At 42.1% G+C, this 21,578-nt stretch overlaps 1 protein-coding gene and 1 non-coding gene across 20 annotated transcripts; both read left to right on the top strand.

The window, feature by feature from the left end:
- The first annotated feature begins 39 nt into the window (after nucleotides 1–39).
- On the top strand, nucleotides 40–20,389 carry LRRIQ4 (leucine rich repeats and IQ motif containing 4). Of its 19 annotated transcripts, XM_081570803.1 has the most exons (8): nucleotides 386–1,203; nucleotides 1,288–1,453; nucleotides 5,438–5,525; nucleotides 5,637–6,684; nucleotides 11,583–11,756; nucleotides 12,994–13,132; nucleotides 14,633–14,829; nucleotides 20,226–20,389. In XM_081570803.1, exons 4-8 carry the CDS (start codon nucleotides 5,665–5,667, stop codon nucleotides 20,373–20,375), a joined length of 1,680 nt encoding a protein of 559 aa, XP_081426929.1. In that variant the 5' UTR covers nucleotides 386–1,203; nucleotides 1,288–1,453; nucleotides 5,438–5,525; nucleotides 5,637–5,664; the 3' UTR covers nucleotides 20,376–20,389. The 19 variants fall into 19 exon arrangements, with proteins under 19 accessions (XP_081426925.1, XP_081426928.1, XP_081426935.1 ...); XM_081570799.1 differs by lacking the exon at nucleotides 1,288–1,453 and having other exon boundaries at nucleotides 40–425; XM_081570807.1 differs by lacking the exon at nucleotides 1,288–1,453 and having other exon boundaries at nucleotides 852–1,030.
- Nucleotides 1,916–2,005, top strand: TRNAY-GUA (transfer RNA tyrosine (anticodon GUA)). The gene is given in 2 exon segments: nucleotides 1,916–1,952; nucleotides 1,970–2,005. It is a non-coding gene; the product is annotated as a tRNA-Tyr (tRNA).
- Nucleotides 20,390–21,578: the final 1,189 nt, after the last annotated feature.

Here is a 21,578-nt window from a genome sequence, read left to right on the forward strand (position 1 = left end):
CCTCAGCGGCGTTGTCATGACGACCGAGCGCGTGCTCCTGCTCCGCGCGTCGCAGCGGAAGAGCTGCGAGCGGTGTGGACCCATCTCGCTACCCTGAGCGCCTAGCCGGCTGGCTCTGCAAACCTCTGCCACTACCCGCTCGGTCCCGGAGGCCTGGCTGGGCAGGTAGTGACCGCCGATGCTGTGGATGCTCCTTGTTCACCATCTGGGTCCTGGTCCCCTACCGTGGGTTAAAGACACACGGAGGCAGGGCATCCCGGTTCTTTTGCAGAGAGAAGTTCTCCAGGTTTAGGGGGCATGGCTGATGGACTAGGGGCCAGGGATACAAAGATGATTATGACACAGTCCGCTCCCCAAGTTGTGCTCATACCTGCAGAGGCTAGGTGCAAAAGCTGAGTCGCCCACCACAGCTAGGGCGGACGGAGGTAAGGGAGCATAAAGGGGCTTGTTGATCAGCCTTGTGGAGGGGCGGGGCCATCAGGGAGGGCTTCTTGGAGGAGGTATCGTCCTGACCGGTCCGGTTGAACTTGCCAGAGGGCGCAACTGCTTTGTGCGTTTTAGAGATGAGCAGGTACTTAGGGCTGCCCAGATGAGCAGACTGGGTGTGTTTTAGAGGGGAAGCAAGTCAGACCGGATCCACGTGGAGTCCTGTGCATCCTCTGAGAAGCACAGCTGTTACGGGGCAGGGAGCTCTCAGATTGGGAACAGCTGATGGAGGAAGGATTTGGTGGCGCTAGTGGTTAAAAAAAAAACAACAAAAACAAAAAACCTGCCTGCCAATGCAGGAAGCATAAGAGAGGCGGGTTTGATCCTTGGGTCGGGAAGATCCCCTGGAAAAGGAAATGGCAACCCACTCTAGTATTCTGGCCTGGAGAATCCCATAGACAGAGGAGTCTGGCGGGCTACGGTCCATAAGGTCGCACAGAGCCGAACACGACAGAAGTGACTTCGCACGCGGGCAGAGGAGAAGAGGTCTGAAGCATCTCAGGAGTTTAGGAATAAGGAGACAAAACCCAGCGTTAGTTACCAGGTAAATGGATCAGGATTTGATACTTGGGCCTGGAGGAGAGAAAAGGAAGGAAGAAAGGAAGGCCTTCTGTTTGGGGTTGCCACAGGTCAAAGAGAAGGAAGTGAAAGGGCCTTGCAGATGACTCTGGAGCCAGAGACTCCTTGTCTGAAAAATGTGCGAGGAAGATCCTCAAGGTAAAAACAGGTCATTTATGATGTTTATTATTTTCAAAGGTGAAAAAGAAAATATCTGAGTCCTCTCTCCCTCCCACTACCCAGCCAGGCATTTCCAGACCATGCTCCACTGCCAAGAAATTGTTCCAGGCAAGGCAGAGGTCTCTTGAAACACTCTGTAACCCACAGATTTTAAGCATCACTGCAAGTATTTCTTCAGATTAAACATGAGGATAGAAAAGACCCCATGTGTTACCAGCAAAGTTGAAAGGTAGCCTGAAATACTGAAATGTGAATGTAGGTACAGTTCAGCACACTCCCTTCCCTGGGCTGCTGTTGTTTAGTCGCTAAGGTGTGTCTGACTCTTTGTGACCCCATGGAATGTAGCCTGCCAGGCTCCTCTGTCCATGGCAAGAATGTTGGAGTGGGTCGCCATTTCCTTCTCCAGGGGATCTACCTGACCCAGGGATAGAACCTGCATCTCTTGTCTCCTGCTTTGGCAGGTGGATTCTTTACCACTAGTGACACCTGAGAAGCCCCTTGAAGAGTAATTCCACTCAGAAACTTCTCAGTAATACTGAGTTGTAAAAGTACATCCAGAAAGCAATCCCTAGTTAAAAATAGCCAATAAAGAATCAATCTTCCCTATTCTTACTTACTGGCAGCTGTTGTAAATCCTGGCTTTACAACCTCCTTTTATTAAGTCCACTAAAAATGCATACACAGTGCAATTCCTTCGATAGCTCAGTTGGTAGAGCGGAGGACTGTAGTGTGAAGTTTGTCAGGCATCCTTAGGTCGCTGGTTCGAATCCGGCTCGAAGGAGTTGACATTTTGGACTTCCCTGGTGGCTCAGAAGGTAAAGAATCTGCCTGCAATGCAGGAGACCTGGGTTTGACCCCTGAGTTGGGAAGATCCCCTAGAGAAGGGAATGGCAACCCACTCCAGTATTCTTGCCTGGAGAATTCCATGGACAGAGGAACCTGGTGGGCTACACTCCATGAGGTCACAGAGTCAGACATGACTGAGCAACTAACAACAATGCATATACAATATAAATAGCTTTCATAGGGTTATCAACTTGATTCCAAACACATGTGGGATATGATTCATGTGCTCTAATACACACATAGAGACCTTCTAGGCAGGTCTCATCATGGAACAGGATGAATGTTAAGAGAAATAAGTTCTTTTATGTGTCTGGAAGCCCAGACATACTTGTGCTAACTAACCCTAATTAGAGTGGCCAGTGCACACAAATTTCCCCCAGATAGCTCTGTTGGAAGACTGAAAAAGAAAAATCAAGCCTGAAACTTCACATCTAAGATTTTAGTTAAAACCAGGTTTCTGGAGAACAAATGATGTTAAAAGCCCAGGTGAGGAAGTGAGTGCTGCTGCTGCTGCTAAGTCGCTTCAGTCGTGTCCGACTCTGCACGACCCCATAGACGGCAGCCCAACAGGCTCCACCGTCCCTGGGATTCTCCAGGCAAGAACACTGGAGTGGGTCGCCATTTCCTTCTCCAATGCATGAAAGTGAAAAGTGAAAGTGAAATCGCGACCCCATGGACTGCAGCCTACCAGGCTCCTCCATCCATGGGATTTTCCAGGCAGGAGTACTGGAGTGGGGTGCCACTGAGGATGTGAGTGAGGTTAAGTCAAATGTTCTGCTCCTTCTTCCACTTCCTCCTATGGTCTTGAGAAGAGCCTTTCGGTTGTTTCTTTACTTGTGAAACAGGGATTGTAATAGTACCTCCTTCTTAGAGTTCTTGTGAGGATTAAATAGGTTAAGTAAAACCTGGAACATGTAACTGTCCTTGGTATTCTCTCTTTTATTTATAATTTCTTATTTTTATTTATATTTTCACCTCAGTCTGAATACTGTCGATCGCCTAAAAGCCATCAGCATCGTCAGTCATTCGTATTTAGGAAATGAGATTTTATCCTGCAGGACTTGACACTATTAGATAAAGACAAAAATGTTAGAGACAACTAGCCCTAGACATAATTTAATCCATGATACATCGTCTCTCTTTTTTGGCCACGTGGCTTGTGGGATTCCCTGACTGGGGGATCAAACCCAGGCGCATGGCACTGAAAGCAAGTAGTTCTAACCACTGGACCACCAGGGAATTCCCCATCTTTTCCTTTCTTTAAATAACAGAGAGCCACACCATCTCATAACTCTTTCGGGGGCTAGGCCTATAGAAACAAGGATCTGAATCACACACTGCTATGCTGCAAGCAGCAAAAACATTAAGTGTGGGACTGGAAATTCACCCCTCTCCATCTTGACTGGGCCTCTATGCTGGATGGAAGGCCTAGTCCTCCAGCAGAAAAGACCCCACCCTAGAAGGCAAGTCAGAGGTGCCACAGTCAACCCAGCCACCATCATGTCATAGTCTTTCCTGCCTTCCCCCTTAGGCTGTGCGTGTGTATGTGTGTGCGTGTATTAATAACCAACGGCTTGGTTTGGTTTAGTCTCTAAGTCATGTCTATCTCTTTTGCAACCCTGTGGACCTATTGTTACCAAGCCAGGTTCATTTGCCTGAGAACAAAGCAAGCCAAACAATGAGAGGTGGAGGTTTGTAGCAAAAAACAGGTTTATCATGAATAAGTCAAGTGAGGAGAAAGAACAAATCACAAATCACCTCCCTAAAGACAAGGGACTTGGGATATTTATGAGACAAGCAGGGTGGCCTGAGGTCTGGGGAGTATGGGGAAAGGTAATTATAGATTTTAAAAAGTGAGATAATTGTCCTTCTGTGCAGGCACAACCGGAGAAGGCAATGGCACCCCACTCCAGTACTCTTGCCTGGAAAATCCCATGGACGGAGGAGCCTGGTAGGCTACAGTCCATGGGGTCGCTAAGAGTCGGACGACTGAGCGACTTCACTTTCACTTTTCCCTTTCATGCACTGGAGAAGGAAACGGCAACCCACTCCAGTATTCTTGCCTGGAGAATCCCAGGGACGGCGGAGCCTGGTGGGCTGCCGTCTATGGGGTTGCACAGAGTCGGACACGACTGAAGCAACTTAGCAGCAGCAGCAGCAGCAGCAGGCACAACTAAGCTACACGCTGCCTCCTGGGATACATGCTCAGAATTTGGTGACATTAGCTCACCCTGGGGGCAGAGTTCTTGAGCTTCTGATGGCAAATGGTCACCGATCAAACACACATACCCAGGTACAGGCTCAGTACTGCCAACCAGTCTTAACTGGCTGGAGTGCCAACTGGTCAACAGCTGACTCCAAGTTCCTGAAAAACACACTGGGCAAACATCTCAAGACTCTTAGTGAGCGATACTATCCATAGTGGTGGTGAAGGGTCTTTTAACATTGTTTAGGCTACACAATGCTTTTTGTTAAAAAACAAAACAAAATGAGCTTGGTCCGTGAAGGCAGGTTGCTGCTGCTAAGTCACTTCAGTGGTGTCTGACTCTGTGTGACCCCATAGACGGCAGCCCACAGGCTCCCCCATCCTGGGATTTTCCAGGCAAGAACACTGGAGTGGGTTGCCATTTCCTTCTCCAATGCATGAAAGTGAAAAGTGAAAGTGAAGTCGCTCAGTCATGTCCGAATGTTAGCAACCCCATGGACTGTAGCCCACCAGGCTCCTCCATCCATGGGATTTTTCCAGGCAAGAGTACTGGAGTGGGTTGCCATTGCCTTCTCTGGAAGGCAGGTTAGTTTTTTATTTATTAAGCAAGTTATAGTTTAATGGATCTAACTGGTAACTACCCTCAGTTTCACAGATTATAATTCATCATGCCAGCTCACATATGGCTGTTACCTATGCCTATGGAAGGCTTGATCCTCCACCTGCCAGTCCTAAAATTTAAAAGTTCCACCAGGCACGAAAGTGCCCACTGGTCTCTCCGTATTTAGAAGGCAGTTCATCTCTTGAATTTAATTCTATTGGCCTTCTTTACATCTACAACTTTATGATGGATTTAAGGGAAAATGCAATTTTTGTTTTGTTTTTTGGCTGCTTGGCTTGCAAGATAGCAGTTCCCCACCCAGGAATTGGACCCCGGTCACAGCAGTGAAAGCCTGGAATTCTATCCTCTAGACCACCAGGGAACTCCCTCAAATGCAATATTTTAAAATGCTATTTTTCCTAGTGTTTTCTCAGTGTTTATGGTAAGAGCAATGATCTTTTGCAGCCTTCTATACCCCCAACCTGAAAATAGAATCAAAATAGGCATTTCTAAAAAGTGAGACTAGACAAACCACACAATCTTTTTTTTATTTGTATCAGTCAACCTAGGTTAGGAGAAAGAGGAATCTACACTTCGATTTATCTTCCAACATGAAACACAAAAACCTACATTTTATGTTGTGTCACGGTGAGCACTAAATTTAATCAACTAGATTTTGATTTTATTTCTCTTGAAGATACTAAATCTGGTGACAGGTACAACTCTGATACATGTTTCTTCCTTTTCACAATATTTCAGATTTTGAATATTTGAACTTTCCATCAGAATGTCAAGTGACAGCACAAAATGCGAACATTCGTCTAGAATTCAGCAGAAAAGTGATCCACAGCAGGTCTCTGATAGGATATTTTTCATTGACGCTTCGAATCAGAACTTGCTTACTATTCCAGCAGACATTTTAGCATTAAGAGAATTAGAGGAAGTGCATTTGGAAAACAACCAGATTGCAGAAATCCCCAAGGATATTCAGCATTTAAGGAAGGTCAGGGTTCTCTACCTGAACAAGAACAAGCTGAAGAATCTATGCCCGGAGCTGGGAAAGCTGAGCAACCTCAAGGGCCTGGACCTGAGCGACAACCCGCTAGAAGCCTCGTCCCTGCCGGTGCTTAGCGGCGTCCGCCAGCTCCGCGAGCTCCGCCTCTCCCGCACCGACCTGGCGGACATCCCCATCGTCATCTGCAAACTCCTTCACCACCTCGAGCTGCTCGGACTGGCTGGAAACCACCTGAAATCTCTGCCCAAGGAAATAGTGAACCAGACCAAACTGAGGGAGATCCACCTGAAGCAGAACCAATTAGCAGCGTTCCCTCTGGAGCTGTGTGGTCTCTACAACCTGGAGATCATCGACCTGGATGAGAACAAGCTCACGGCCATCCCGGAAGAGATCGGGAACCTGACGAAGCTGAAGAAGTTCTATGTGTCCTACAACAGCCTGGTTGTTCTCCCGGAGTCGCTGGGCCGGTGCACCAGGCTGTCGGTGCTGGACCTCTCTTACAACCGCCTCCACGCCCTCCCGCACACCCTGGGCGTGCTCTCGCAGATGACCGAGCTGGGGCTCAGCGGGAACCACCTGGAGAAGATCCCGCGCCTCCTCTGCAGGTGGACCTCGCTGTTCCTGCTCTACCTGCGCAACACCGGCCTGCGGGTGCTGCGCCGCTCCTTCCGGCGCCTGGTTAACCTGCGGTTTCTCGACCTCAGCCAGAACTTTCTGGAACACTGTCCGTTGCAGATCTGTGCGCTGAAGAACCTGGAAGTCTTGGCCCTGGATGATAACAAAATATGCCAGGTACTGATTCCCTTCCTGGCTGTCACGTGCTGCCCGGCCCTACATTGGTGTGGGTCCATGTCTAAACATCAGAAAATTTGAGCTGAGTTTCTGGGTGAAAATCGGGATTGACAGACCTATCTAACAAGGTCATCATTTATGTTACCTTTCCCGCCTGAATAGCAGTGGTAATCATAATGGTAGCTGATGTTTATTTGCAGTATGTAGGTGCCAGTCACTAGGCTAAATGCTTTTCATGTATTATCACATTTAATCCTCACAATGACTTTTTTTTTTTAATAGCCTTTCTTTTTTAGGTTACTTTCAGATTTACAGTAAAATTGAGAACATATTTCAGAGAACTTCCATATATTCCACCCTGAGATTCCCCAACAATTAACATCTTAGATTACTATGGTACATTTGTTACAATTAATAAACCAATATTGATACACTTTTATTCACTGAAGTCCATAATTTATCCATGTTTCCTTAGTTTTGATCTAATCTTTTTCCGTTCAGGATCCCATCCAGGTTTCTACATTACCTTTAGTTTTTGTGTCTTCTTAGGGTCGCTAAGAGTCGGACACGACTGAGCGACTTAGCTTTCACTTTTCCCTTTCATGCACTGGAGAAGGAAATGGCAACCACTCCAGTATTCTTGCCTGGAGAATCCCAGGGACAGGGGAGCCTGGTGGGCTGCCGTCTATGGGGTTGCACAGAGTCGGACACGACTGAAGTGACTTAGCAGCTCTTCTTGGCTGTGAGAGTTTTCCAGGCTTTCCTTGTATCTGATGACCTTGCTAGTTTTGAGGTGTACTGGCAAGATACGCTGTAGGATGCCCCCACTATTGGAATTTGTTTGATTTTTTTTTCTCATGATAAGACTGGAATTATTGGTTATTGGGAGGAAGATTACTTTATACATTTGTAATACAGTTAAACTGTCTTGTCACACTCTGCTTTCCTTCCTGAGATCTTCTGACTTCCTGCATGACTTTTTTCTTAACTTGCATACATTACTCACAATGACTTTCTGATATGGGTGATATTATCCTCAATGATATAGGAGAATGAGGCATGGGGCTTTTAACGTGTCAAGGCCACACACCTGTACCTGGTAGAGTCAGAATTCCAATCCACAGCATTGGACTGCAGGGTTCATCTTCCAGAGTTCTGACATGTGCAACCTTAGGCCCTAATGTTCCAAAACCAGATATCTGCAAAACCAGATTAGTCCCCAGAGAAGTTCTCCCATGTGTGTGCAGGGTGGTGTGTTCAAAATCATTCATCATAGCATTGTTGATAATCATGGCTTATAGGCGATAATGTGAATGTCAGTTGGGAGAGGAATTTGCAAGTAAATTGTGGTATATTTATAAAATGGAATAGTATACAATAATATAAGTGAACTGGAGTTATATGTGCCAGTGTGGATAGATCTCAAAATTGTGATGTTTATTAAAAAGTAAAACACCTAATTGCAGAATATTATGCCACATAGAAATCTTTAATCACACAAAACTACATATATACAACATATAACACATATTTTATGCCCCCTGCATTGAAAGGCAGATTCTTAATCCTTGGACCACCAGGAAACCCCCTTGTTAATTTTTAATATTTGAAATAACAGAGTTATGTTAAAATTAAAAGACTGTTCTGGAGAGAAAGAATGGAAGGTTTAGAAACCAACAACGGTAACCAAATATCATGTCTGTTTTTCCTGGTTGAGAACAACACTCTCAATGTGTATCTCATACATTATAAAAGTCCTAGCTTTAAAGTTGTTTTTTGTTCTTTTCGAATCTTTTACTTGATTTTCAACTTTTAGAACTTTGGGATTTTGGGTGTTTTTTTTTTTCCTCATTGTTAGAGGGTTTCAAAACTGTAAGTAAACATTTTGATGATGACTTTAAGATTTAGGAAGAGAATCTAGTACTTAATTTCAACTTATTATAGGTAGCAACCCATCTTGGAGGATTTTAGAGGTTCTATGATAAGCCCTCTGCCCATCCCCAACTCTTCTGCTGCTGATGTAAGAATTCCTGTTACAGTGAGTCAAGTCTGTTATTCCATAGTGGGAGTGAAAGTATCAGAATATAAAGTGCCCTTGGGAAGTATAACACAGTTCACTTAAATCCTGTTGAGTCATGAATGATACCTAATCCTCTCCTGTGAGACTTTTTAAGATGTCAGGGTAGAGGAGAGACTCACACACAGATGGCCCCTTAGCAAAGATTAGCCTCATCCAATACCAAGCTTTACTGCAAGTCAGACTGCACAGAAACATGGACATGTTCAGTGTTATTATGTTGAACGTGGAAATTTCCATGTACCAGTACTTACGATTCTTCAGTTCTTATGATGGTATTACTGTGGTTTTTGTCTTCCTTTCTCAATTTCCTATTATGCCAGTCCCTCTAGTAACCTCCCAATCATTTCTCTCTCTAATGACAAGTGGCCTTTAAGCCAGCTTCTTCTCTCTCCCACCCCCAAATTTACCTCATGGACTTTTGGCACTTGAAGCCTAGCCGGTAGCTTTTTCTTGCCTGGATGGAGGCAAAAATAGCTGACTTTTCATGTATACCTAGATGGATTTTATGTGTATGGTCCATTCCTATTGTTGACTGAAAAAGTGATGCACAACCTAAAAGTTGAGAACTGTGTTTTATTTGGTGGGCAGAACTGAGGACTTAAGCCCAGAAAGCAGCCTCTCAGATAGCTCAGAGGGACTGCTCCACGGAGATAAGGGAGGAGCCAGGATATGTAGGACTTTTCATAACAAAGACCAGGTAGTCAGAACTTAAGATTTAACTGTTAATTAAAGAAAACCAAATTCTGACTTCCCTGGTAGTTTAGTGGCGAAGACTCTGTGCTCCCAATGCAGGGGGCCCAGGTTCGATCCCTGGTTGGGGAGCTAGATCCCACATGCCACAACTAAGACCAGGTGCAGCTAAAAAACAAAACAAAAACATTCACCCCTAAAGAAAACCAAATTCTCAAGTTAATGAATTCAGTACTTTTCTATATATGGGAAGATACAAGAGTCTGGGTTCATTGAAATCATGTATTTCAATGACTTCATTGAAATCATTTTTTTTGATATAAGCCTTAGCTATCTAAGGCCACTATTCTGTTCTTCCCATCCTGAGTTCCCTCAGGGTTCATGGTCCAGTGGCTGCAGTGGCTCAATGGTTGCTACATCCTTTGTTTACTGATTTGGCAGGCAACATTTTACATTCACACTATTAAGGGAGAGAACTCAGTTTCAGAATGGCTACAGCTCAGTTATACTGTCAGCAATAATTGTTCTCACCTGATGCTCTGCAGGCTTTCTGTACATCCAAATTTATTTCTGCTATAATATGACTATGATGGTATTAATTATTGGCTCTTGAGTATCCTGGAAAAAAAATCTTTAGACATTCAGTGGGCTTTTGAAAAAGTAATGCAAAACCTATGAGCTAAGAATATAACAATACGAATGAAATGACTGGTTTATAATGAAGTGCTTAGGTTGATAAATCTTTCCCTGTTATTTAGGACTGCACTAAATGCAGATACTTTGCATTGAAGGGATCTAAGGGCCTGATGATGAATTTTGAAATAGCGAAGTTTCTCTGGAGGTTGACTTGTTCTGAGTTTTCTTTTTCTAGATGTAAATAGATAAATAAAACTGGAAATGTTTTATAACTTTTTAAGAAAATGAGCCCTCACCCTACATAACAAAGAGGAAAATGTCTTATGGTTTATTCCAAGTGTTTGAAACTTTTGCCTATAGATTAAAAGAAAGCCTACTATGGAGATAATCTATTCACTAATTATTTACCTATTCCACCCATCTAGGGAAAGATTGGGTTGAGCTGAACTCTACTAACCATTCTCATGAAAAATAGGATGGCAGGTTAGGGAATGGGTGGGAGGAAAGCCAAGGGTTACGCAGGGACCTGTGAGGAAAGGTTGCCCAGCGAAGTATAGAGCCAGGTAACAGAAGTGGTTCGAAATGAATTAAGAAGTTATTAACATTCAGAGTTGGGTTTCCTACAAGAAAATAGGCGTCTATATAACTTATTCAGTAGGATGATTGTGTCATGTATTTAAAGATTGAGATTTTCCATGTGGTTCCAGAGAGCCAGCAAGAGGTTAATAGGGGATGTATTAGTGACACAGATTTTGACAGGAGAAGGAAATCCGAGTATGTAGAAGGAAATCCGAGTGGTCTTCATCCAATGATCTTTTCATCCCAGGAGGTAGTGTTTAAATAAGAGCTGGATGACTCGCTATGGAACATATCCAACCACCATATTAGAGGGTAAGAACAGGGACCTTTTTAAGGCCTCCCAACTCTGAAAGTCTAGGAAGCTGTGCAATGCCTGCCTAATACCAGGGCACATAGCCAGGGGATTCACTGCAGAGCAGAAGATATGATTATAATGGTCTTCATTGTTTCCTTCCAACTGGTATTTTAACTAAAGTTTCAAAATTGCTGACCTAAAGCCTTTTAGGATGGAGGTCATGTCACTAAATTGATCAGTGCTAATAACTGAATTAATTATGAATATTATAGTTGCAATAGTATACTAATAAGCTTTGTACTTTTTCTTTCAGTAATGTCAAGCATTTGCTACACCATAGTTGAAAAATTTGCAATAACATAGGTTAAAAATTGCTCTAACTTTATCCAGAGCATGAAAGTAAGGAGTACAGAGGTTGGGGAAAAAGTAGAACTCCAGACTTTAGATCTACAAGTACAAATACTATATATGCAAACATATGGGCCAACTTTGCATCTGCAGGAGATGCTAAATTGCTCCCTTTAAAAAAAAATTTGTCTCAAAACTAAAAGCCCAATTTATTTTCTTACTTTTAAAAATAATCCTGATCTGAAACTTACCTTTCTGAAATATTTCCAGTTACCTTCAGACTTCGGTTTACTTTCAAAACTGAAGATTCTTGGACTAACGGGAAATCAGTTCTCTTCATTTCCGAAAGAGATCCTTTCTTTAGCGTCTTTAGAGAAATTATACATTGGCCAAGATGAGGGAGCCAAGCTTACCCATCTGCCAGAATGCATTAGGAGACTACAGGTAAGCCTCCCCAAACAAACAGGCAAAGAAGTATATGCCCACCGATTCCTTGGCTGATACTGAGAAAACATGGTTGTATTCTCACAGGTTGCATGTGGAATCATCTATACTAGATTTCTAGCTCCCAACAAGAAGTCATTATTACACTGTGAGGCTTCCACTGTCTTCCTGAACAACCGCAGGATCCACACTTGAAGAACATTTTATTGTGACTGGTCTTGGATATGTCAGGGCGTACTCATTCTTTCTGTGTGGTTTGGCAGGTTTTATTTGCAAAATTGAGCCATACCACTCTCCAATTAATTTCCACTTTTTAAAAGTATTCTCTGAAAGTGGTACTACTTTGAAGTTAAAGTATCATACAGATGATGTGGCCAGGAATCTGCATTTTGCATGAGAGAGTCTGATTCCACTTCCTGCATGGTGGAAAGCATATCATGGTTTATTTAACCATTGCAACAGGTTCATGCTGAAGATGGGTCCACAGCACTATGCTAAACCCCAGCAAAGATAAAATATAACATTATTCAAAGTAGCTATACCAATGTGTCTTTATGTATGCATGCTTTAAAGCATGATTTTTTCATGTTCCTGGTGCTACACTTTTAATAATAATAAAGTAGGTGTAAGCCACTACATAGCTCCCAGTCATGGACCTGAGTAATGACGTACACAGCATGGGTACTTCTCACCTATTCCTAATTCTTCATTCCTTTGCTCTGTGTTCACAGAACTCCTTTCATCAGTTTGCTCCTTGTACGTGTCATGCCACACTCTCCAGAATCTTAGGGTAAAAGGGAAACATTAAATTTTTACCCAGTGAGTCTGAAAATAGTCAACCTATTCTCTGTACATTTTGGCTAATTCCACATGGGCGATGTTGGATTGATAATGGAGGCAATTGCAGTTCTATAGCAACTGCCACGGATAATTAGCTATTGAAAGGGAACAAATTATATTTGTAGTTAAATGATCCAAATTGTTTTTCTGCATTAAGTTCTAGTGAAACAAATAAACACTAGATTCCCATGTTCTCTTTTCCCTGCATACCTGGGAACCATGACTAATGGCTTAATTCAAGAATAATTATATTTTTTGTTGATGATTCTTTAAATGTGTTTTCCCCTTAATCCTAATGAATAATATTCCCATTGAAAGAATATGGGAACTCATAGGTGATTCTAGTTACCATAATTCTTTTATTATGGTATGATAACATACTCGTCTGTTATTTCAGAATCTTAAAGAGCTGTATGTTGAGAACAATCATCTTGAGCACTTGCCTGTATCCTTGGGATCAATGCCTAACTTGGAGATTCTTGATTGCCACTGCAATCTAATTAAGCAACTCCCAGATGCTATTTGCCAAGCACAAGGTGAGAAATCTTTGTAGATCTACAACCCAGTGGAGTTTGACTAGCATTTCCCATGATGGAAGGCATCCTTGTACTACTAAAGATCAGTCTCAATGTTGAGGAGACTTCCCTGGTGGCTCAGATGGTTAAAGCTTCTACCTACAATGAGGGAGACCTTGGTTCGATCCCTGGGTTGGAAAGATCCCCTGGAGAAGGAAATGGCTACCCACTCCAGTACTCCTGCCTGGAAAATCCCATGGACGGAGGAGCCTGGTAGGCTACAGTCCATGGGGTCGAAAGAGTCGGACATTACTGAGCAACTTCACTTTTCAATGTTGAGAGCTTAGACCCACCCCATCATCTCCTTTCAGAGCTTCTTAGTTAGTGATATGGGGAAAGCAAGGTACCTGATTGGTACAGCTAAAAGCCTCACAAAGGCAGTTAGTTTATTGGGAATTGAAAAGAAAATAGCAACTTCTATGAAGATTGGCATTCATCCTCATAGCTATTATACTGTGAACCAGAACTTACTGAATACCTATTATCTGCCAGAATTTAGGCTTGGGGGTCCTGTAGTAAATTTGCATTAGATCACTAAGTCACTTATGAGAAAAAGGAAAAGGATTGACCCAGAGTAATGAAATTAGCAAGGCAGTTGGGGCTGGGGAGGTTGGGGGTGGACCTATTTGATTGACATGAAAAATCATACATCATTCATATTTGAATATGCAAAGATTTTCCACTAGACTAAGCCACTCTGTATTTGTAAAATTAACAGGTTTCTGCTGAGATCCTCCTAGAACCAGACTTTTTAAAATGTTTCTTTGCCATATTGTGCTGAATCTTCAGGTTTATAGATATATTTTCAAACTGTGACTATTCTTTAATGAAAGCAAGATGAAGGAATATGAGTGTATTCTGTTGCCTACTCACGGGACATTCCAAGAGTAGCAGCAGGACGTCCCTGGGGGTCTTGTGGTTAAGAATCCACCTGTCGATGCAAGAGTCACGGTATCAGTTCCTAGTCTGGGAAGATCCCACAAGCAACTAGGCCCACGCACCACAACTATTGAAACCCAAGCTCCCTACAGCCAGTGCTCTGCAGCAAGAGAAGACACTGCAATGAGAAGCCCACACACCACAACTAGGATGTAGCTCCCACTTGTTGCAACAACAGAAAGCCCACGTGCAGCAACCAAGACCCAGCACAGCAAAAGATAAAAAAAAAAAAGAATGGCCACAGGGTTGGATCTGCAATACTCCTTAGTCATCTCCTGATTCTGTCCTTAATCTCTGGAAGAATAGAACGTTCTCAACATTTTTTAGTATTTACTATTTTCCTGTCTCTAACACTTATTTACACTGACTTCAACAACTCTGAGTTGTTATAAAACATTAAATTTTTTTGTTACATGGTCTAACAGGAAATAAACATTTCAACGCGTTTTGACTAAGCAATGTGTGCTTTAATTTTGCTAGTTTTTAAGACAAATTCATTATTTTTTAAAAAATTCATTTCAGCTTTGAAAGAATTACGGTTCGAGGACAACTTGATCACTTATCTTCCTGAGAATTTGGATAGTCTAGTGAATCTGAAAGTTCTGACACTAACGGGCAACCCCATGGAAGAACCCCCAATGTCAGTGTGTGCCAAAGGCACTGAGGCTGTATGGGAATACCTTAAAGAAAGGAGAAATATGAAAGAATTGACAACAAAGGTAAAATAAGCAACGATTTTGGATAACGTATTCACAGTTGCTCGGAGTAGGGTATTGCTAAACTTTACAGATTATCCTATAGGGTTGCTGTTTGCACATCTACACTTTGAGAATTGTGATTCTTATTGAATACTTTTACATCCCCAGGGCTAAGCAAGAGATTTTTGAACAAAAATTCTAGGATTTTTATGTCTTTTATGTTCCTTTTCTCTTTGTCAGATAAGAAGCCAACAAATAGGCAAAAGAAACCAAAACTTCAAACCCCCAAGTGATCTAAAACTGGAGTGAAAGGCTTATGTTAACTCAGTCAGATAAGCCTGAAAAGTTACAAATGAAAGCATTGTGGAGCACAGGTCTAGAGGCCAGGGTTCTGCTCTGCCACCAACAAAGCATCAGAGGGTTAAGATCCTCATTCCCCACTAAGCTGGTGGAGACATAAGGATACCCCAGAGCCCAGGAATGTGTCCACTACAATCAGTGTTCAGTATTCTCCATTCATCTGGACCAAGCCTGCATCATCTCACACCCAGATGACTGCATTAGCCCTCCAACTAGTCTCCCTTGTTATTGCCTGCTTCCCCTACCATATATATTCTTCCACTGAGCAGTCAGACCTACGCTGTTGAAACCTAGGTGAACTCTTGCTGCACTTTTGCTGAAATCAACAACTCTCCATTTTACCCCAAATAAGAACTAGTCTTTGGTCTGTAAGACCCTTTATCAGTAGCCCTCAATAAAATCAGACTTCTATAATAAATAAATATTCTTCTAATAAATACTTCTCTAATAAATATTACGTGAATCCTCCCTTACTTTTTAAATTAGACTCATAGATAACATAAGCTACCACAAACATAATTTTAATAAATCAAAATAATACCCAAACTGTAATGCGAAAGAAAAGTAGTTTATATTGAAATATTAATTTTAATATGTATATACTCAGGGATGACTACACTGGAAAAATGAAATTACTTACTACTTTTAGGATACTTCCTAGAAGTATTTTGAGCAATGTACCCTTTTGCACATTTTAAAATTGATATTAGACCTTTTTTTGCCCTTAAGTTTAGTCACTGCAAAGGATTTACTTTCCAATGAATTTTACATATTGTCATCTTAAAATATTGTTGTTAGATCAATATTTTAAATGTATCTAATGGAATCTAAATACCATTATGATTTGATATCAGTAAACATCAATTTATAAAATATTTGAACAAACTCTTACTTTACATGCAAAAATTTTGTCATTTATTTTACTTCTTGAACATGTATTTCCATTCTACTTTCCCTTTAGAATTGACCTTAATATGTGTGTCTGTATATATATATATATATATATAAAATCTAAATAATTTACAGATCACCTTTCATATTTCTAGGCTACAAAAATATTTATGTAAATTAAAATTTTTTCTATGGTCATAGCATTTTAACATTCTGGATTGAGTGTGCAGTTAGTATTAGTATAAAATTGACCACAACAATATAAAATCTAGTATAAATTTTGATATTCAATTATTTGACATAGGATTTTTGGAAAGATTTTTTCACATAATTTATATGTTGTTGTTGTTCAATTGCTAAGTTGTGTCCAACTCTTTGTGACCCCATGGACTGCAGCAAGGCAGGCTTCCCTGTCCTTTATTATCTCCCAGGGCTTGCTCAAATTCATGTCCATTGAGTTGGTGATGCTATCTAACTATCTCATCTTCTGCTGTCCTCTTCTCCTTTTGCCTTCAGTCTTTCCCACCATCTGGGTCTTTTCCAATGAGTTGGCTCTTCAAATCAGGTGGCCAAAGTATTGGAGCTTGAGCTTCAGCATCAGTCCTTCCAGTGAATATTCAGGGTTTATTTCCTTTAGGATTAACTGGTTTGATCTCCTTGCAGTCCAAAGGACTCTTAAGAATTTATATATCCTTGCATAAATATTACTTATTGCTAGAATGAAATAGGTTTTGGCATCAGTTCCATTCCTATTTTTTATTTTACAGATGAAATGCTGAGAAAGCTTGTTCAAATTCATAAGTTGACAAGAAAAAGAATGGAAAAAACTTGTTTGCCTGTATTGTTTTGCTTTAAATGGCAGTGCTTCACAGATCTCTGAACTCCTTCCAGATATAGCCCCCGAAAATTAGATAGTAGGCTCTCAGATGACAAATTAACTTCAATTTTCTTGAAGGCAAAGAGCTGGAAACCACCTCTCTTATAAAAGGATTGGTTACCCAGTCCTTAGAGCCAACATCAATACTACTATTTTGAATTACCCCTTTTTCAGTGAACCAGAGGTTTTTGGAGTCTTGGGCAACCCATCCTGGGCAGATTCAAATGGATGAGGGGCTGCCAAAGGGGCAGTTGGGAAGGGGTAGTGGGACTGGAGGATCAGCAGTTGTGTTCCTTGGCAGACACATTTTAGGGAGGGGGACGGATGAGAGTTGAAGCTCTGGAAATGAGTTGCTTCCAACCTATCCAAGCCTGCACACGCTTGGAAAGTCTCTGTGGACCAGAGTAAGTGGCGCACAATTGAACTCTGTTAAATCTTAACACGCAAAAAGCCTTGTGAATTTCCGGAATCCCTCTCCTGGGCACTGCTGCTTCCCTGGAAAGTCACCACCTTAGCTGGTCTGCTGCTTTCAGGCTCTATATCATCCTTCCCATTTTCACTTTACTTCAAGGCTCATGTGTGCTCCTGCCTCTCTGTCCAGAGGTGCTTCCCCCTGGGTGTGGGCAAGACTGTGGCCCTCACTTAGTTCAGTCTCTGTTCAAATATCCACACACCTGTCCTCAAGCCCCCTTATATAAAACAGCGTACCTCCACCCACATTCATTCATTCATTCATTCAACAAATATTTATTGAGCTGCAGCTATGTACCTGGCACTGTTCTAGGCACTGGAAATACATTACTGAACAAAATGGACAAACATTTCTGTCCTCATATTGCTTAAAGCCTGGTGTGGTGAGAGTAAGAACATGAAGTATAACACATGATATATGTTAGAAAGTGATTTCTAAGTGATGTTAGAAAGTGATTATGTTGTTTCTAGCATAATCATATTTTAGAAAGTGATTAAGTGGTATTAGAAAAAAGTTCAAGCTAAGGGGAACTGAGGTTGTGTGTGTGTATGTGTGTGTCTGTGTGTATTATAGGGGTTTTATTTTATTTTTTGGTCAAAACATGTATTTAGATAGGAAAACCTGGTAGGGTTCCGGCTGCTCTTCCATTTCCCTGGGCTACTAAAGTAGCCACTTACTCTATTTAGTCTCCTTCCATCTGATCTTGCTCTGTTAGCTTCTTCTTCCTTTTTTTTAAATTTTTATTTTATATTGGGGCCTAGTTGATTAATAATGTGTTAGCCTCAGGTCTACAGCAAAGTGATTCAGTTATACATATACATGTATTAATATCCTTTTTCAAATTCTTTTCCCATTTAGGTTGTTACATAACATTGAGCAGAGTTCCCTGTGCTATACAGTCGATCCTTGCTGGTTATCTGTCTTAAATATGCAGTGTGTACACGCCCATTCCAAACTTCCAATCTATCTCTCCCCACAACCCTTCCCCTCTGGTAACCATAAGTTTGTTTTCTAAGTCTGGGAATCTATTTCTGTTTTGTAAATAAGCTCATTTGTATCTTTTTAAAAAAAAAGATTTATAGAGGTTTCAGTTTAATGAGATGGTCAGTGTAGGAGTCTTTGGGAAATTGACTGTCTCAGGCAACTATTAAAATATAGCATAGACTGGGTGGCTTGAACAACAGAAATTTATTTTCTTACATTCTGGAGGCTTGAAGTCCAGGATCATGGTGCCAGCATGGTGAGAGCTTCCCTTCCCGCCTCACAGATGCTGCCATTTCACTGCATCCTCCTATGACAGAGAGAGCAAGCTATCTGTCTCTTCTTGTAAGAGTACTGATTCCATCATGAGAACCTCACCCTTACAACCTTATCTGCACCTCAATTACCTTATAAGGCCCCGTCTCCAAATACCAACACACTGGGGGTTCAGACTTCAACACATGAATTGGGGGCAACGTAACTCAGTTCATAGCTGTGACAATCGAGCAAGTTCTTGAAGAAGTGGAGGCATGAACGATCTGAATATTAGGAAGAGTGTTCCAGGCAGAGAAAGCAGCAAAGGCCAAGGCCCTGAGCTGAGATGGTGCCTACGTGCATCTGAGCAGCAAAGAGGCCTGCATGGCTGGGGCGGGTGAGCAAGGGGAGAGTGAAGAGGTCCAGAGGGTGGGGGAAGATCGACAGGGCTTTGTAAGCAAATGCAAGGACTTGAATTTTGGTGTTTTGTTTGTGTTTTTAAGAAGTGGATTTATTTAGAGAGATACACATGCCAGGTGGTGCAGTGGTAAAGAATCCATCTGCCAATGCAGGAGACACAAGAGACACAGGTTCAGTCCCTGGGTTGGGGAGATCCCCTTGAGAAGAACACAGCAACCCACTCCAGTATTCCTGCCTAGAGAATTCCATGGACAGAGGATCCTGGTGGGCTACAGTTCGTGGGGTTGCAAAGAGTTGGGCGTGGCTGAACTGACTGAGCACACACATATACACATTCCACAGACAAAATGCTGTTGGTCTCAAAAGGTGAAAAAGACCTTGGGAGAAACACTCCACAGAGAAAGCATGGGCTGTCTGAGAAGGCAAGAGACCAGGACTTGAGTTTTATTCTGAGAGAAATGGGGAGCCACTGGCAGGTATGAAGAGTCTACTAGAGAAGCGATATTCCTGAGTGGGTGTTAGGAAATAACACAGGATCTCAGGAACAAGTGAGGGCTGTATAGCACAGGGACTTTGCTCGATATTATGTGGCAGCCTGGGTGGGAGGGGAGTTTAGGGGAGAATGGATATTTGTATACGTTTGCCTGAGTCCCTTCGTTGTTTACCTGCAACTATCACAATAGTAATTGGCTATACCCCAATATAAAATAAGTTAAATGAAAAAGAACAAATGAAGATGGCCTGTAGGTAGGAGCACAGGTGGTCCCGGAACAAGAGAGAAGGCAGAGTACAGGCACACCCATCCCCCTTGCTGTGCACTGTTACCTCCGTGGCACTTGTCACCATCTGTCAAATTAGACAGTCATATGTTTCTTGTTTATTGTCTTTTCCCCTCACTGGAATGTGAGCTCCACCGACTCAGTGATACTGGTATTCAACTGCTGTTTCCCTAGAACCATGCCTGGCATGCAAAAGCACCAAATACTTTAAAAATTCTTTGCCTGGATGACTGGCCAACTGAGAAAGAGAGAAGATAAGGTTTAGAGTTCTAGCTATATTCCATTCTCCATATTTTGAAAATCACATACCGCATACCTGAACAAAGAGCTGTAACCGTCCCCAGTCCATTGAGATATGAGCTGATGCTGTTCTTACTTTCAGATTCAGGCTTGGTGGCGTGGAATAATGGTACGCAAAGGATTTGGGAGATTTGAAGAACTGCTAAAATTGCAAAAGAAGGGAAGAAATTCTCCAAAAGATAAGAAAGGAAAGAAAGATGTAAAAGGAAAACCTGTAAAGAAAAATAAATAATTCTATAAATGTGATGAAACCTGGTGGATTAAGAAGGCAAAATCTCTAAGAATTAGATGCCTATCATACAAAAATTATTCACAGAGTTACAGTTACCTATAAAGATTCTTTTACTGAAATGTTTATGGATAAAATGCTCTGATGTCTGGGAATTGCTTCAGAATAAGATCAGAGAGAGATAAGTGTAGATGATACAAATGAACCAGTATGTGTGCTTAGCCACTCAGTCATGTCTGACTCTTCACGACCCCATGGACTGTAGCCCACAAAGCTCCTCTGTCCATGGGATTATTTTCCAGGCAAAAATATTGGAGTGGGTTGCCATTTCCTTCTTCAGAGGATCTTCCCTACCCAGGGATCAAACCCAGGTCTCCTGCATTGCAGGCAGATTCTTTACTGACTGAGTCACCAGGGAAGCCCTAAAATGAACCAAGATCAGCCATAAACTGGTAAATGTAAAAGCATGTGATAGGTACATGGAGGTTCACTATACTATCATGTCTGCTTTTAAAACTCTTAATTATGAAACAATTCATAGGACGTTCCAAAGAAATGTACAGAAAGGTCCATGCACCCTTCACCCTTCCTCAGTGTTGACATCCTCCACGACTATAGGAATGGACATTAGTACCATCCACAGAGCTTATTCAGATTCCATCACTTATACATGCACTTGTCACCTGTGTGTGTGTGTGTGTGTGTGTGTGTAGTCCAGTGCAATTTTCTTACATGTAGATTTTGTGTAGCCACCACCACAATCAAGATACAGAATTGTTCTATCACCACTTGTGGTATTATTCTTAGTCACACCTACCACCTATCTCTCTTCCAATCCCTAACCTGTAATATCAGGGGATGTGTAACAGGAGGATTTCTACGTGCTGTTTCTCATGAATCCTCAAATTGTCAGGGAATGTTTAACAGGAGGATTCCTACGTGCTGTTTCTCGTAAAACCTCTGTTCCTTATCAAGTGGAACGGCAAGCTGCTCCCAGGACAGAGGTCATGGAATGAGACAGGCTCGGGTCTCCTTCAGTAAACATTCTCCTTGGGCAAAACTAGTTAGTCTCGATCCTCTTTCTTGAGATATGGTTTGTCTCCTGACCTTGTGATTATTACTATTCCCTTGTTCCCTTGGTACGTTTGGTTTTCTGACCTTTGTCATTGTCAAAAGAAATTTCTTGTAACAAAGCATATATATACT

Source organism: Giraffa tippelskirchi, chromosome 2 (assembly GCF_054371585.1).
Source record: "Giraffa tippelskirchi isolate mGirTip1 chromosome 2, T2T-mGirTip1v1.2.pri, whole genome shotgun sequence".
NCBI lineage: Eukaryota > Metazoa > Chordata > Mammalia > Artiodactyla > Giraffidae > Giraffa > Giraffa tippelskirchi.

What these genes read in the sequence shown, in the direction of transcription:
- LRRIQ4 (XM_081570802.1), top strand. Translation starts at nt 5,665, where the DNA reads ATGTCAAGTGACAGCACAAAATGCGAACATTCGTCTAGAATTCAGCAG. An exon ending in ATGATAACAAAATATGCCAG is followed by an intron (nt 6,685 to 11,582) that starts GTACTGATTCCC and finishes AAATATTTCCAG; the next exon opens with TTACCTTCAGACTTCGGTTT. An exon ending in TGAAAGAATTGACAACAAAG is followed by an intron (nt 14,830 to 20,225) that starts GTAAAATAAGCA and finishes TCTTACTTTCAG; the next exon opens with ATTCAGGCTTGGTGGCGTGG.